General features: G+C 56.3%; 2 protein-coding genes across 5 annotated transcripts in view; one reads left to right on the top strand and one right to left on the bottom strand.

Moving 5' to 3' along the window:
* Positions 1 to 7,933, top strand: part of ATP4A (ATPase H+/K+ transporting subunit alpha) — a 35,819-nt gene extending 27,886 nt beyond the window's left edge. For all 3 annotated transcript variants that reach the window (XM_073796455.1, XM_073796456.1, XM_033844881.2), the window contains 12 exons: positions 34 to 226; positions 1,282 to 1,457; positions 1,942 to 2,078; positions 2,166 to 2,316; positions 2,412 to 2,580; positions 2,672 to 2,826; positions 4,101 to 4,224; positions 4,691 to 4,836; positions 6,446 to 6,579; positions 6,998 to 7,099; positions 7,188 to 7,279; positions 7,493 to 7,933. In XM_073796455.1, coding sequence (XP_073652556.1) covers positions 34 to 226; positions 1,282 to 1,457; positions 1,942 to 2,078; positions 2,166 to 2,316; positions 2,412 to 2,580; positions 2,672 to 2,826; positions 4,101 to 4,224; positions 4,691 to 4,836; positions 6,446 to 6,579; positions 6,998 to 7,099; positions 7,188 to 7,279; positions 7,493 to 7,521 — 1,608 coding nt within the window. In that variant the 3' untranslated portion in view covers positions 7,522 to 7,933. The remainder of the gene's footprint in view (positions 1 to 33; positions 227 to 1,281; positions 1,458 to 1,941; positions 2,079 to 2,165; positions 2,317 to 2,411; positions 2,581 to 2,671; positions 2,827 to 4,100; positions 4,225 to 4,690; positions 4,837 to 6,445; positions 6,580 to 6,997; positions 7,100 to 7,187; positions 7,280 to 7,492) is intronic.
* A 2,893-nt stretch (positions 7,934 to 10,826) lies between these two features.
* TMEM147 (transmembrane protein 147) lies at positions 10,827 to 12,653 on the bottom strand. 2 transcript variants are annotated; one of them, XM_033844995.2, is made up of 7 exons: positions 12,468 to 12,649; positions 12,318 to 12,387; positions 11,764 to 11,823; positions 11,542 to 11,678; positions 11,320 to 11,404; positions 11,108 to 11,229; positions 10,827 to 11,025 (listed from the first exon to the last, which is right to left on the bottom strand). In XM_033844995.2, exons 1-7 carry the CDS (start codon positions 12,542 to 12,544, stop codon positions 10,902 to 10,904), a joined length of 675 nt encoding a protein of 224 aa, XP_033700886.1. In that variant the 5' UTR covers positions 12,545 to 12,649; the 3' UTR covers positions 10,827 to 10,901. The 2 variants fall into 2 exon arrangements, with proteins under 2 accessions (XP_033700886.1, XP_073652710.1); XM_073796609.1 differs by lacking the exons at positions 11,320 to 11,404; positions 11,542 to 11,678 and having other exon boundaries at positions 12,468 to 12,653.
* Between the last annotated feature and the right edge of the window lie 11 nt (positions 12,654 to 12,664).

The following is a 12,664-nucleotide window of genomic DNA, read 5'->3' as shown; positions in this document are numbered from 1 at the left end:
CGCCCACAACACCGCCTCCTCCTCCTCCCACAGTTGTCCATCCACACCCTGGAGGACCCGCGCGACCCGAGGCACGTGCTTGTAATGAAGGGGGCCCCAGAGCGCGTGCTGGAGCGCTGTAGCTCCATCCTCATCAAGGGCCAGGAGCTGCCGCTGGATGAGCAATGGCGGGAGGCCTTCCAGACTGCCTACCTCAGCTTGGGAGGCCTGGGCGAACGCGTCCTGGGTAAGGCCCCCAAGCCAGGGTAGAGGTTAAACCCGCGTGCGAGGAGGCGCTAGCACGGAGCCTGCCCGACCTTCCCGGCCCAGCCCTGACCCTGACCTTTCCCATCATTGCTTGACAGTTGACCTGCCCCAGTCTACACGCTCAACTTTGACTTTCCCTATCTCAGTCCTGAACCCTGTCCTCAATGCCTACCTTGACCCAACCTCTCCCAACCTGTTCTCACCTGGGTCTTACCTATCCTGACCCAACCTGTGATCCCTTGATTTTCCCCAGCTCTTGCCCCAGCTGATGACCTGCCCTTGCTTTCTTTCACCTCTGCCTTTCAGCGTACTCCTCTTGACCCTTTGACCTCCCCCCCTCCCCGCCCGCCAATTTTTGTCTCGGTTCCTTAAACTTCCCTAACCCCTGCCTCAATTCCGGAAGGCACAAACCTGTGGTCCAATTTCTGGATCTTCCACTTTACTTGGTGTGTGACCTCTGGCAAGAAACGTCCCTTCTCTAAACCTGTTTCATCATTTGCAAGATGAGGATGCTAGTAGCCTCACAGAGCGGTTGTGGGGATGGATTCAGATACAGTTGTCCCTCAGTATCTATGGGGATTGGTTCCAGGACACCCACCACACTCCCCCACACCCTTACCCGACAGATACCAAAATCTGCAGATGTGCAAATCCCTTATGTAAAATGGTGGAGTATTTGCATATAACCTATGCACTTCCTTCCATATACTTAAAATCGTCTCTGGATTACTTATAATGGCTAATACAATGTAAATGCTATGTAAGTAGCTGTCAGTGTGTGGCAAATTCAAGTTTTACTTTTCGGAATATTCTGGAATTTTTTCCAGAATAGTTTTGATCCACAGTTGGTTAAGTCTGCAGATGTGGAACCTGTGGATACAGAGGGTTAGCTGTAATGTGAATGAAGGATTCAGCACAGGGTCAGGCATCCATAGGTGCTCGGTGCAAGGCACCTGGTGATTTTACTCATCACCTGGCCTTGCTATGAAAGGGTTCACCCAGGACTCCTCTCTGACTTCCCTGTTTTCTGGTCAGGCTTCTGCCAGCTCTACCTGAGTGAGAAGGACTACCCACATGGCTATGCCTTCAACGTGGAGGACATGAACTTTCCAACCAGTGGCCTGTGCTTTGCGGGACTCGTATCCATGATAGACCCACCCCGGGCCACCGTTCCTGATGCTGTGCTCAAGTGCCGCACAGCAGGCATCCGGGTATGCCCCTGGGGAGAGGACCAGGCAGGGGTGAGAACAGAGGATGGCAGTGTTTGGGGATGAGGGGCCCTGTGACAGAAACCCACCCGAAAGTGGCTTGAACCACAAAGGAATATATTGGTTCAAGAACTGAAAAGTTCTGGGGAATGAAGCTTCAGGTATAGCTGGATCCAGGAATTCAATGTCTTTAGGAACTTGCCTTTCTCCACGTCTCAGCTCTGCTTTTCTCTCTGCTGGCTTTATTCTCAAGCAGTTCTCCATTGTGGTGGACAAAGGTGACCACCCTCCAGCAGCTCCAACTAACGTCCCACCTGTTTAGCCACCCCATCGAAAAAAGAATGCCTCTCTGACAGTTGTACCAGATTGGGTCACATGTTCATCTCTGAACCAATCACTATGGCTGGGGCTGGGGGATGTCCACTGGGGAGGACAGGGAGAGTGGGTTAATCTGAAGGGGTCAAGGGTCTGCTGGTTCCCCTTACAGGTGATCATGGTGACAGGTGACCACCCCATCACAGCCAAGGCCATTGCAGCCAGTGTGGGCATCATCTCAGAAGGCAGTGAGACAGTGGAGGACATCGCTTCCCGCCTCCGTGTGCCCGTGGAGCAGGTTAACCGGAAGTAAGCCCCCTTCAGCCTTCCTTGTGGTTCTTCCCACACCCCACACAGACTGAGGCCCCAGCGATGCCCTCCCACCTCCCTCCCTAGGGATGCCCGCGCCTGTGTGATCAATGGCATGCAGCTGAAGGACATGGACCCATCAGAGCTGGTCGAGGCACTGCGTACCCACCCTGAGATGGTGTTTGCTCGTACCAGCCCCCAGCAGAAGCTGGTGATTGTGGAGAGCTGCCAGCGACTGGTGCGACCCTGCTGATGAAGGCAAGCAGGTGGGCTTGGCTGGCCCTGGGCTGCCCTCTCACTGACCAACCTCCCACCTGTACCCACTGCCTGCAGGGTGCAATCGTGGCTGTGACGGGGGATGGTGTGAATGACTCCCCAGCCCTGAAGAAGGCAGACATTGGCGTGGCCATGGGCATTGCCGGCTCGGATGCCGCTAAAAATGCGGCCGACATGATCCTGCTGGATGACAACTTTGCCTCCATTGTGACAGGCGTGGAGCAGGGTCCGGGCTGGGTCAGAGATGGGGGCAGGCGGTGTGGGCACAGGAGGAAGTGGGCTCTGAGGAGACTGAGGTGCCTGCTGTACTCCCACAGGCCGACTGATCTTTGACAACCTGAAGAAGTCCATCGCCTACACACTGACCAAGAACATCCCTGAACTGACGCCGTACCTTATTTACATCACCGTCAGCGTGCCCCTGCCCCTCGGGTGCATCACCATCCTCTTCATAGAACTCTGTACCGACATCGTGAGTCTACATGATGCCCCAGTGCCCCCCACCCACATGGTGCTCAGAGACATATGCCCACAGACAGGTGTGAGGGACAAGAGACCACCAGGGAAAGTCTTGAACTCAGAGTGATACAGATGTGTGTATACCAGACAGCCAGATGTGGACACACAGGCAGGCAGGAAGGTAGCCACGGACAGAATTACAGACGGGGACACATAGGTGGACACTCAGATAGGCAAGGACAGATTCATGGACACACGTGGACTCAGATATGGACACTCAGACAAACAGAGATTTTACAGACACGGATATCTGGCCAAACTTGGATCACAGACAGACATCCCTCAACAGACATGGACAGATAAACAGCATCAGATAGACTCCAAGGCAGAGAGACAGAAAAGATCCTCAGGTCCAGCCACAAATGCAGCCAGGTGCACGGCCACGTCACATCTTTATTCAACAGCACTTACATAATGTCTGCTCTGGGCCAGGCACACATTAATTACTTAATTTTGTCCTCATAACTACTCTATGAGATGAGCTTTATTTCTTTATCATACCCATTTTACTGATGAGCTAACTGAGGCTTAGACAGCTTGAGCGGCTTGCCCCAGGTCACACAGCTAATAAGTGGCACAGCAGGGATTCAAGCCCAGGTATTCAGGTACCCCAGAACCTCTGCCCTCAGTCAGTACACTCTGCTGCCACTCTGTGTCCACAAACAGATGGGGTGGGGGACAGGGAGGAGGACACATGTACACAGAGAGACAGAAGAGATTCAGAGATAGAGAGTGACAAAGAGAGATATAGAGACAGGAACACAGAGACAAAAAAGCAGAGGCACAGTCACAGAGAAAGAGACTGGAGATGGGGACAAAGAAATGAAGAAAGTAAGGGACAGAAAGAGAGAAAGAGCGCGCAACAGGGAAACAGGCCAAGACCAGAGGACCCCAGAGAAGAAACAGACAGAGAGGAGGACAGAGAGGAGGGGGGCCAAGAAAGGCAGAGACAGAGAACACCCAGTAGCAGAGATAATGCAGATGCTCTGATGGAGGCGGACACCAAGACAGATGGGCACACACATGTGGACTGGATATGCTGACATTCCTGACAAGGGCCAGCTGGACCCAGGCTGTCCAGGCAGGTGTGGCTGTGTGGTCACCGTGGGTCCTGCCTCCTAACCTCACTTCTGTCCCTGCCCACTGCAGCGGGGAGGGGGGCTCCAGAGAGTCAGGGACAGGGGCCCAGGCGAGCCATCAACCCCAGTTCCTTCCACTCCTGGCCAGTTCCCCTCTGTGTCCCTGGCGTACGAGAAGGCCGAGAGTGACATCATGCACCTGCGTCCACGGAACCCGAAGCGTGACCGATTGGTCAACGAGCCCCTGGCTGCCTACTCCTACTTCCAGATCGGTGCGTGCCCCGGGGTGGGGCGTGGCTCCTCTGCAGGGCTGCTCGCCTGCCGTGGCGTCTCTAACGGGGGCTCTGCCTTGTTCTGGATCTTGGTGTCTGCATTTGACCCTGGATCTCTGTCATTCTCTGAGTCTGTGTCTGCACACAATGGTCTCTATGGTCCCCAGTGTCCCTTCTCTGTCCCAGGCCTCATTCTCCATGACCCTGTCTCTGGGTCACTGCCTCCTGTCTTTTTTGGGTTCTCTGGGTGTGTCTCTGTTCCTGCCTCTCTCTGTGTCCTGTCCCTTGTGTCCCTGTCAATCTCTCTTGGAGTCCTTGTCTCTGTCTGTCTCTCCATGTCTGTCACTGTGTTCTTGTCTGTCTCCATGCCACTGTTTCTGTGTTCCTGTCTCTGTGTGTGTGTCCCTGACCCTGTCTCTCTGTGTCTCCATCTGTGTCTCCCTGTGCCTCCTTGCCTCTCTCCCAGGTGCCATCCAGTCATTTGCTGGCTTCACTGACTACTTCACGGCCATGGCCCAGGAGGGCTGGTTCCCTTTGCTGTGTGTGGGGCTCCGGCCATACTGGGAGAACCACCACCTACAAGATCTGCAGGACAGCTATGGCCAGGAGTGGGTGAGCCCCTGCCCCATCCCATGAGTCCCGTGACTCATGGGATGCCACCTACCTTGAGTGTGGCCCACACTCATTCCTCCACGTGAGACTGAGCTCAGCCAGAGCCTCCCAGACACCCAGGCTCTCTGCCAGTTCTGGGGTGAGGGGCCTTTCCCACCACTGTCCTGAGCTCCGAACTCCTGCTTCTGATGACCCCAGCTGCACATGGGTCCTCTCTGCCCTGACAGCAACACATCGTCTCAGGTGTGGAGCCAGTACCACCCCCCCCACCCCCCACCCCCATTCTGTTATTTTCCCCACAGCATCACTTACACAGAGTATTTGCATGTGTGGCTGACTTCAGTGAAAGTCTGGAGCAGAGAGGCTAGATCTGGCTAGCGGGTGTGTTTAGTTTGCTCTACAGAGCGACAGATCAGGATATTCCCCTTAAACATTTACTGTCGTGGTTAAGAATATAGATCTTAGGGCATCCCTGGTGGCGCAGTGGTTGAGAGTCCGCCTGCCGATGCAGGGGACACAGGTTCGTGCCCCAGTCCGGGAAGATCCCACATGCCGCGGAGCGGCTGGGCCCGTGAGCCATGGCTGCTGAGCCTGCGCGTTCGGAGCCTGTGCTCCGCAGCGGGAGAGGCCACAGCAGTGAGAGGCCCGTGTACCGCAAAAAAAAAAAAAAAAAAAAAAAAAAAAAAAAGAATATAGATCTTAGAGCCAAACTGCTTGGATTCATTGTCTGCCACTGCTCCTCACAGCTGTGTGACCCTGGGCAAGGTATTTTGCCTCTCTGTGCCTCAGTTTGCCCACCTCTAAAGTGGAGAGCATAATAATATACTGATATTATCTCAGTGATTTTCACCGCGGTGATTTTCACAGTGTGGTCCCCAGACCAGCAGCATTACCTGGGAACTTGTTTGAAATGTAGATTCTCAGTTTCCCCCTCAGACCTCTGGGATCAGAGACTCTGGGGGTGGGGCTTGTGTTTTAACTAGTTCTTCTGGGGATTCTGATGTATGTTGAAGTTTGAATACCACCAATCCACCTCTTAGGATTATTAGGAGGATTAAATGAGATAATACATGCGAAACACTTGGGACCTGGAGCATAGTAAGTGTTCCTTACACAATTAACTGGTATGTATAAAAATAGTGATACTGACGAAGTGGACTGAATAGCGGCTACCCCCTTTGAAAGGGCATGTGTCGTGTTCCTCAGAGGCCCATCTGGCCCACTTTGGTCATTTTTGCCATCTGCCCGGGTCCTGGAGTCACTGGACTTTGAAAATCCTGCCTCAGGATTCGAATTCTCTTTTCCCAGGTGCCTCCTTTCGGGTGCCCGGGACATTCTACATCACTCTTTTCATTATGAAAGCAACTGGCCTGGCCTACCGCTTGCCCAGGCAGTGACGGCCAAGCTGCACTAGGCCAGGTTTCTAGGCCCCGCACTCTGGGGCCCTGAAAACGTGGCAGATCCTGCATCTCTCCTCTGCCCCCACCCCAGCCTCTGACGCAAGGAAAGGAGTATTTAGGGGTTCGTGGCCCTAGGCCCCGCAGGCCCGGCTGCCTGCAGAGGCTCTCCGCCTGGGTTCAGGCTGCTCGTGTTCTCTCCTGGCCCACAGACGTTCGGGCAGCGCCTGTACCAGCAGTACACCTGTTACACCGTGTTCTTCATCAGCATCGAGATGTGCCAGATTGCCGACGTCCTCATCCGAAAGACACGCCGCCTCTCTGCCTTCCAGCAGGGCTTCTTCAGGTGTCCCCAGCTGGCCCCAGCCCCGCCCCCACCCTGCCCTCCGAGCCCTGGTTGCAACTCCCAGCAGGTCCTGACCAGGGCTTACTGCAGCCAGCAAACCCCAGCACTGGATGTGCTGATGTGCCGGTGCAGGTGCTAACGTTCCTTATCAATAGCTGGCCAATAGCTCCCACCTCATGCCTCTCAACTGGCCCGTCTATGTTTCATCAGCTAACGGGGTGATGCTGACAGAGTTGGTGTCCACTGCTGGAGAGGCGCGGGCCATGCCAGTGTTCGACGTTTAGAACATCTCCCTGCTGCCGCTATCTGACCTCCTCTGACCCAGTACCCTGATTCCCATCCGGTCCCCAACTCCTCATGGCCTATCTTTGTCCTGTGTCTGCCAGTCTGAGCCTCTCCCATCCTGCCCCACCTGCAGGAACAGGATCCTGGTGATCGCCATCGTGTTCCAGGTCTGCATCGGCTGCTTCCTGTGCTACTGCCCCGGAATGCCCAACATCTTCAACTTCATGCCCATTCGGTGAGGGGGTTGTGAGCTGCATCGGGGTGGGCCTGCAGGACACAGACCTGGGGGTAGCCTTGACCTTGCCATCTCGCCTGTGCCTCAGGTTCCAGTGGTGGCTGGTCCCCATGCCCTTTGGCCTCCTCATCTTCGTCTATGATGAGATCCGGAAACTTGGAGTTCGCTGCTGCCCAGGGAGTGAGTGTGGAGACTGGGGACCTGGGGATGGAGGGCTGAAACTTTCTCAGAGCAGCGGCCCTGACCTTTGATTTCCAGTACTTGACCTCCAAGCCCTTGACCCTCCATATCAAACCACCACTGAACTATAACCTCTGAGCCCCTGGCTCCCCCCCACCCCAGCCCCGCCCCAAATCCCCCCAGCACTGAGTCTCCTTTCTCTCTCTCTCCCAGGCTGGTGGGACCAGGAACTCTACTATTAGAAGGACCGCTGTCTTCAAGTCATCCTCGAATCCACCACAGTAGGGGTGGGGGTGGGGGACACGTGGGACCCTCCGGACAGCCACCAAAACATCTGAGCAGTCAAGAGTTCCAGCCCCACCTGTGTCTGCTCTTGTGGCCCACGGCAACTCAACCTTGGGGAGACCCTCCCCACTCCCCTTCCCCATCCACCCTCCCGGAGGAGCAGTCCCTAGGCCCAGTCCTCTGAGCTGGCCTCAGGGAAGCCCCCTCCTGAATGGTGGGGGGACTTTGAAGGGGAGTGGGAACGAGCAGCTCCCGTGACGTGGCTCTGTCCTTAGGACTCCAGGCCAGCAAGAGGGCTGCGTGGGGGGTCTTCTTTAAAAACACACTCATGTCTGCATGATAGCAATAAACCAGCTCACGTCCACTGTGTTTTTATTCAGTGCTGGGCATCGTCTTATTAAGTGTTTTTTCATGAGCCCCTTTGATCTCCCACAGCCCTACAACTTAGGGGCTATTTGTTCCCGGCTGTATCTCCAGTTTCTAGAACACAGCCTGGCACATAGTAGGTACTCAGTAAACGCTGCTTCGGGGAGTGAATTCCCATCTCTTTGCCTAGGTTACAGCATTTCTAGGCGAGCTGGATGTGGCCACGGGCCCTCTCCAGAGAGGTGCCTTTAACCGCTCCACTAGCTGAACACCACCTCTGGGCTCTCCTTTCTCAGCACCCACTCTCCCTCTCTGGTCAGAATCCTTTCCACCTCAAGCATCCCCTCCCCCCCTTCACAGGAGTTTCCTCTCTGATTCCACTTATGCCTTTGCAGCTGCAATGGGCACCCTATCACTGGTTAGTCCCAACCAACTCCTGGAGGCCACGTCACAGGTCCCCTCCTCACACCCCTCACCTGAAGTTAGCCCTCCAACTCCCCTGTTGGAGACTCCCCTGTCCACAGCACCCCCCCCCCCCACCTTTGCCACTGCTTTTCCCAGTCCCCTTTCTTGCCTCTCTTCCCCTTTCTTTGACGAGTCTCTCTGGCTGGACCGCAGGCTTCTCCTTCCTCATCGGCACAGTGCCCCCTTCCCCACTGGCCTCAGTTCTGTCTGCAGTGGTGCCCACATCTGTCTCCAGCTTGCCCCCAGCGTGTTCGAGGGGACCCACACTGGCCTCTGCATCATCCTCCAGACCTGATCCCACCCACTGTCCCATCATCGCAGCTCCTTCTCCCTGGGAAATGTAATGAGCCCTCGGGGAGCTTACAAACCCCAAACTTGGGTTACCCTGGGCTCCTTCACTCTTTCCTTTCTCACTGGTCATCTCCCTACTCCCCCCACCCCCACCCCACCTGGCCAAATAAGCTGGTCACCACCTGTCTACTCTGCTTCTAGCCACTCTCCTCCTACCCCTGCCGGCCCTGCCCTGGTCCAGGCCGGCCTTCTGCCTTGAGTCTCCCCATCCACCCAGCAGCCATGAGCTCTTCCTAAAGCCCAAACTGACTGTCCTTCGCCTGCCTAGAACTCTCCGTGGCTCCCCACTGCCCAGGCTCAGAGCCTTCTGTCATCTGGCCCCTGCTGACTTCTGCAGTCTCACAAGCCCCTGCCCCCCGAACTCATTCAACCAGCTCTTGCTTCACTGGAAAGGCCAGGCCCTCTCTGACTTCAAGGCCTTTACACGGGCCTTGATACCTGCTTTCTTCTCTGCTCCACTAACATCCTCTTGGTCTCAGCTCACACATCCTCTCCTCCAGGACAGACATAGCCCTCTTTTCCCATCACAGCCCTGATCACTGTAGTCTAGCGAATCAGGCCCACCAGTCCCACCAAGCTCCACCCATCACAGCCCTGATCCCTCTGGCCTGTGCTCCCTGATTGTCCCTGAGCCCCATGACAGCTGGGACTGTTTCACAGACAGGTGGCCACCAGTAAGGGGCCTGGATCAGAGTGCCTGCTCAGCAAATAGTTGTTTAACAGTCATTTCTGCAACCTTCACTGTCCCAATATGTGCAAAAGGCTACATGGGGCATAGGATGGCGGTCCGGGGAAAGCAATGCCACTGCATATCCACCGACGTGGGCTGGGGGAGCGCCCCATCTACTCCCTTTTCATATCAAACTCAGGGTGACCTCTCACCTCCCCACCCAAGACCCCTGTGGACCCTGTCTTGACTAGGAGCGATGAGGAGGAGGTGGGGCTAGATGGTGGTTGCCCCACCTTAGGGTAAATGCTCCCTCTGAAAACACCAAGACTCACAGCAGAGCTGAACAGAGCTGTGCTTGGTGCCTTCCTAGGCCCAGGGTCAAATAACATTATCACAGGACCTGGACAGCCTCGTGGAGGGAGGGAGGGGGCACCTGCCCTATCCCATGCCCTGGGGGATCCCACTGGGAACACCAGGACTGGGGAGCACCTTCCCAGGTGGGCAGGACTTGCATCCAGGTGCAGCTTAAGCATGACATTCAAAGCCCTGCTTCTAATCCATCCGCCTCAGGGATGGGGAGAGAAAGGGGCAGGAAGCTGGCCCTACTAGACCAGGGAAGGGCTGGGATGAGAAGGGTGGCATTCAGGACAACATGCAAATTGGTGGGCTCAACAGCTCTACTACTGGGCTGCAGCTGTCTCTGTACTCCACCCTAAGAAGACTCAGGCCAGGATTTAATCTGAGGATCTCAGGATCACAAAATAGGCCCTCAAGGGCAAAACCAACAGTCAAGTCACTGGACTGTTCCTGCGCAAGGAGGAGCCCCAGATGGCTGTAAGCAGGGAAGGGTGAGCTAGTAAGACTGAGGTTTCAGAGATCCCCTTGGCTGCCATATAAAAGGTGGATGGGGGGAATTTCCTGGCGGCGGTCCAGTGGTTAGGAGTCCACACTCCCATTGCCGAGGGCCTGGGTTCGATCCCTGGTCAGGGAACTAAAATCCCACAAGCTGCGTGGTGTGCCCCCCCCCCAAAAAAAAAAAAAAAAGTGGATGGGGTTTGGTTTGGGGGCTGGGAACCTAGGAGGTGACCAGCTGGGGAAGGGCCATGTGGGAGAGGGCCAGGTTAAGGCTGTGAGGAGAAGCCCCCAAGAACCATCTCTTGGATTCTAGCTCCCCTCTATCACCTGTTCCCTGAGGGCCCTGGTCTCTGCCACTGCTTAAAGACTGTCTGCTTCAAGCCCTCAGTCAACTTGCGGAAAACAGGAAGCAAAGGAACTGGTCCAGGAACACAGGACAGATGAGTGCTGGCTTGTCTCCCAGCTTATCTACCTGGCTCCAAAACAAGGGCCTCTGGGACCCAGGAGAGCACACTGTTGGTAGATAGTTCCAGACAGAGAGACAGAGGCAGAAACAACTTTCCAAATACTGTTTACTTCACTGAAACCTGGAGACAGGGAAAAGGTACGTGAAAGTCTGGGCCACCAAGCCTAGGAGTGCACGTTGACAACAGCGACATACAGGGCCAGGGTGCTGAGGGCCAGCAGCCCCGTCACCAACGCTCGGGCCAGAAGTGCCGTCCAGCTGCCCAGGGAACACAGGTGGACGAAGGTCCTGTGGGGAAACATCGCAATGAAGAAGGGAGAAGAGATAATCCAACCCATTTGGGCCCATCCTCGAGCCCCACCCAGCTCACTCCATGACGAAGGCCTTGTAGACGCTAAGGAACATCAGCAGGAGGACTGCTGGCCGGAAAGTGTGGTACAGGTCGTAGCGTGTTATCATCCACACCTGGGCAGATGCGACGATGTAATGGACCTGGAGGGAAGCGGGAAGTCAGGGCCAGGCCTCAGGAGGAGCAGAGTCACCAGCAAAAAGGCGCGTGTGTGGGAAAGCAGGACTGCGTACCAGACTGATGTTGGAGTCAATGCTCATCTGGATGTACTTCCAGTCAAACTCAATGCCCCGAGCTCCAACCCAGAGAGGGATGCAGCTGAAGAAGGCAAAGGGAAGGATTCTCCAGTACCCAGACACCCTCAGCACCCAGAATCTGAGCCCCCACCCTCCGGCACCCCCCTGGAACCCAGGTGTCCCTTCTCAGGAATCTGGGCTCCAGGCTGCTGCACACACCGGGACATAATGAGCTCGGCGGTGGCCCAGCCCAGGGCAGCAACCATGATCTTGTATTCCCCCTTGCCGGCATTCCGGGACATGACAAGGTTTAGGCCTATCAGGTCTGCCACATCCACGCTGGCCTTCATGAACTCCTGTGGGTCAGGTTGAGGCTTGAGTAAGCACAGGTGCCAGGGGGCCCCACTCCTGCAATCCCTCCCCCTCCCTTGCCCCACTCACCCCAATGAAGTCATAGATGCCGCCTTCCCAGGTGGGAAAGAAAGTGGCCAGGAACAGCATCTGAGACCAGAAAACAGAGAGGTCACCTCAAGGTGAGAGAGACCAACCACGTGGGTTTGGTGGGAAGTTAGTGTGTTATGTGGAGGGCAGTACACTGGGGTTCTGGGGGCCCATGAGGAGAGGGACCACCAGATGGAGGCAAGAAGGCAGGAGCAGGGGAGGTTGAGGGCAGGGGCTTGGAAGTCTGGGTTCTGTGGTGATCACAAGGGATCAGGGTCAGGTCTGAAGGTGCTGGGGCTGGTTACCCACCAGGGCAGTGGTAGCAGTGCCGGTGGGACCTTGGGGGTTAGTTAGAGGCTCTTAGCAGTATCCAAACCCTTCTTAGTCATACAATTGAATGTTCTCAATGTTACTAAAAGTGCTATACAAAAGTTGCTTGCGGACCTCTCCTCGGGCTCCAGCCCATCCAAGCCCGGCTCCTCCCCGGGAGGTCTGGGCGGGGTGGGCGGGGTGGAGGGGGCGAAGCCCTCGCGCGGCACAGCCGGCGCCCTTACCTTGCACAGCTGCACGAAGAGGTAGGTGACCCCGGCCTGGACGCACTTCCAGAAGGCGTTGTACTCGGACCTGCGGGAGCGGGCGGTGAGGGGTCGGCCCGGCCTGCGCCCCCCTGCCCCGCGGCCGCCCCGCAGCTGCCCCGCACTCACAGGCCGCTGCACTTGTAGGTGATGAAGTAGGGGAAGTAGGCCAGGGCGAAGCAGTTCCCGAAGTGGAACAGCGTCATGGCGCCTGCCGCCCGGCTCGCCGGAGCGCACCTCTCTGCCTCGGCTGCCTGGCGCCCGAGCCCGGGCCTGGCGCCCACCGGCCTCTGCCGCGGCGCGCGCGGCCTTCTGGGAGCCGGAGT

This window comes from Tursiops truncatus, chromosome 19 (genome assembly GCF_011762595.2).
Source record: "Tursiops truncatus isolate mTurTru1 chromosome 19, mTurTru1.mat.Y, whole genome shotgun sequence".
Classification (NCBI taxonomy): Eukaryota; Metazoa; Chordata; class Mammalia; order Artiodactyla; family Delphinidae; genus Tursiops; species Tursiops truncatus.
Note: the sequence above shows the minus strand (reverse complement) of the source record. Positions and strands in the feature narration are given on the sequence as shown.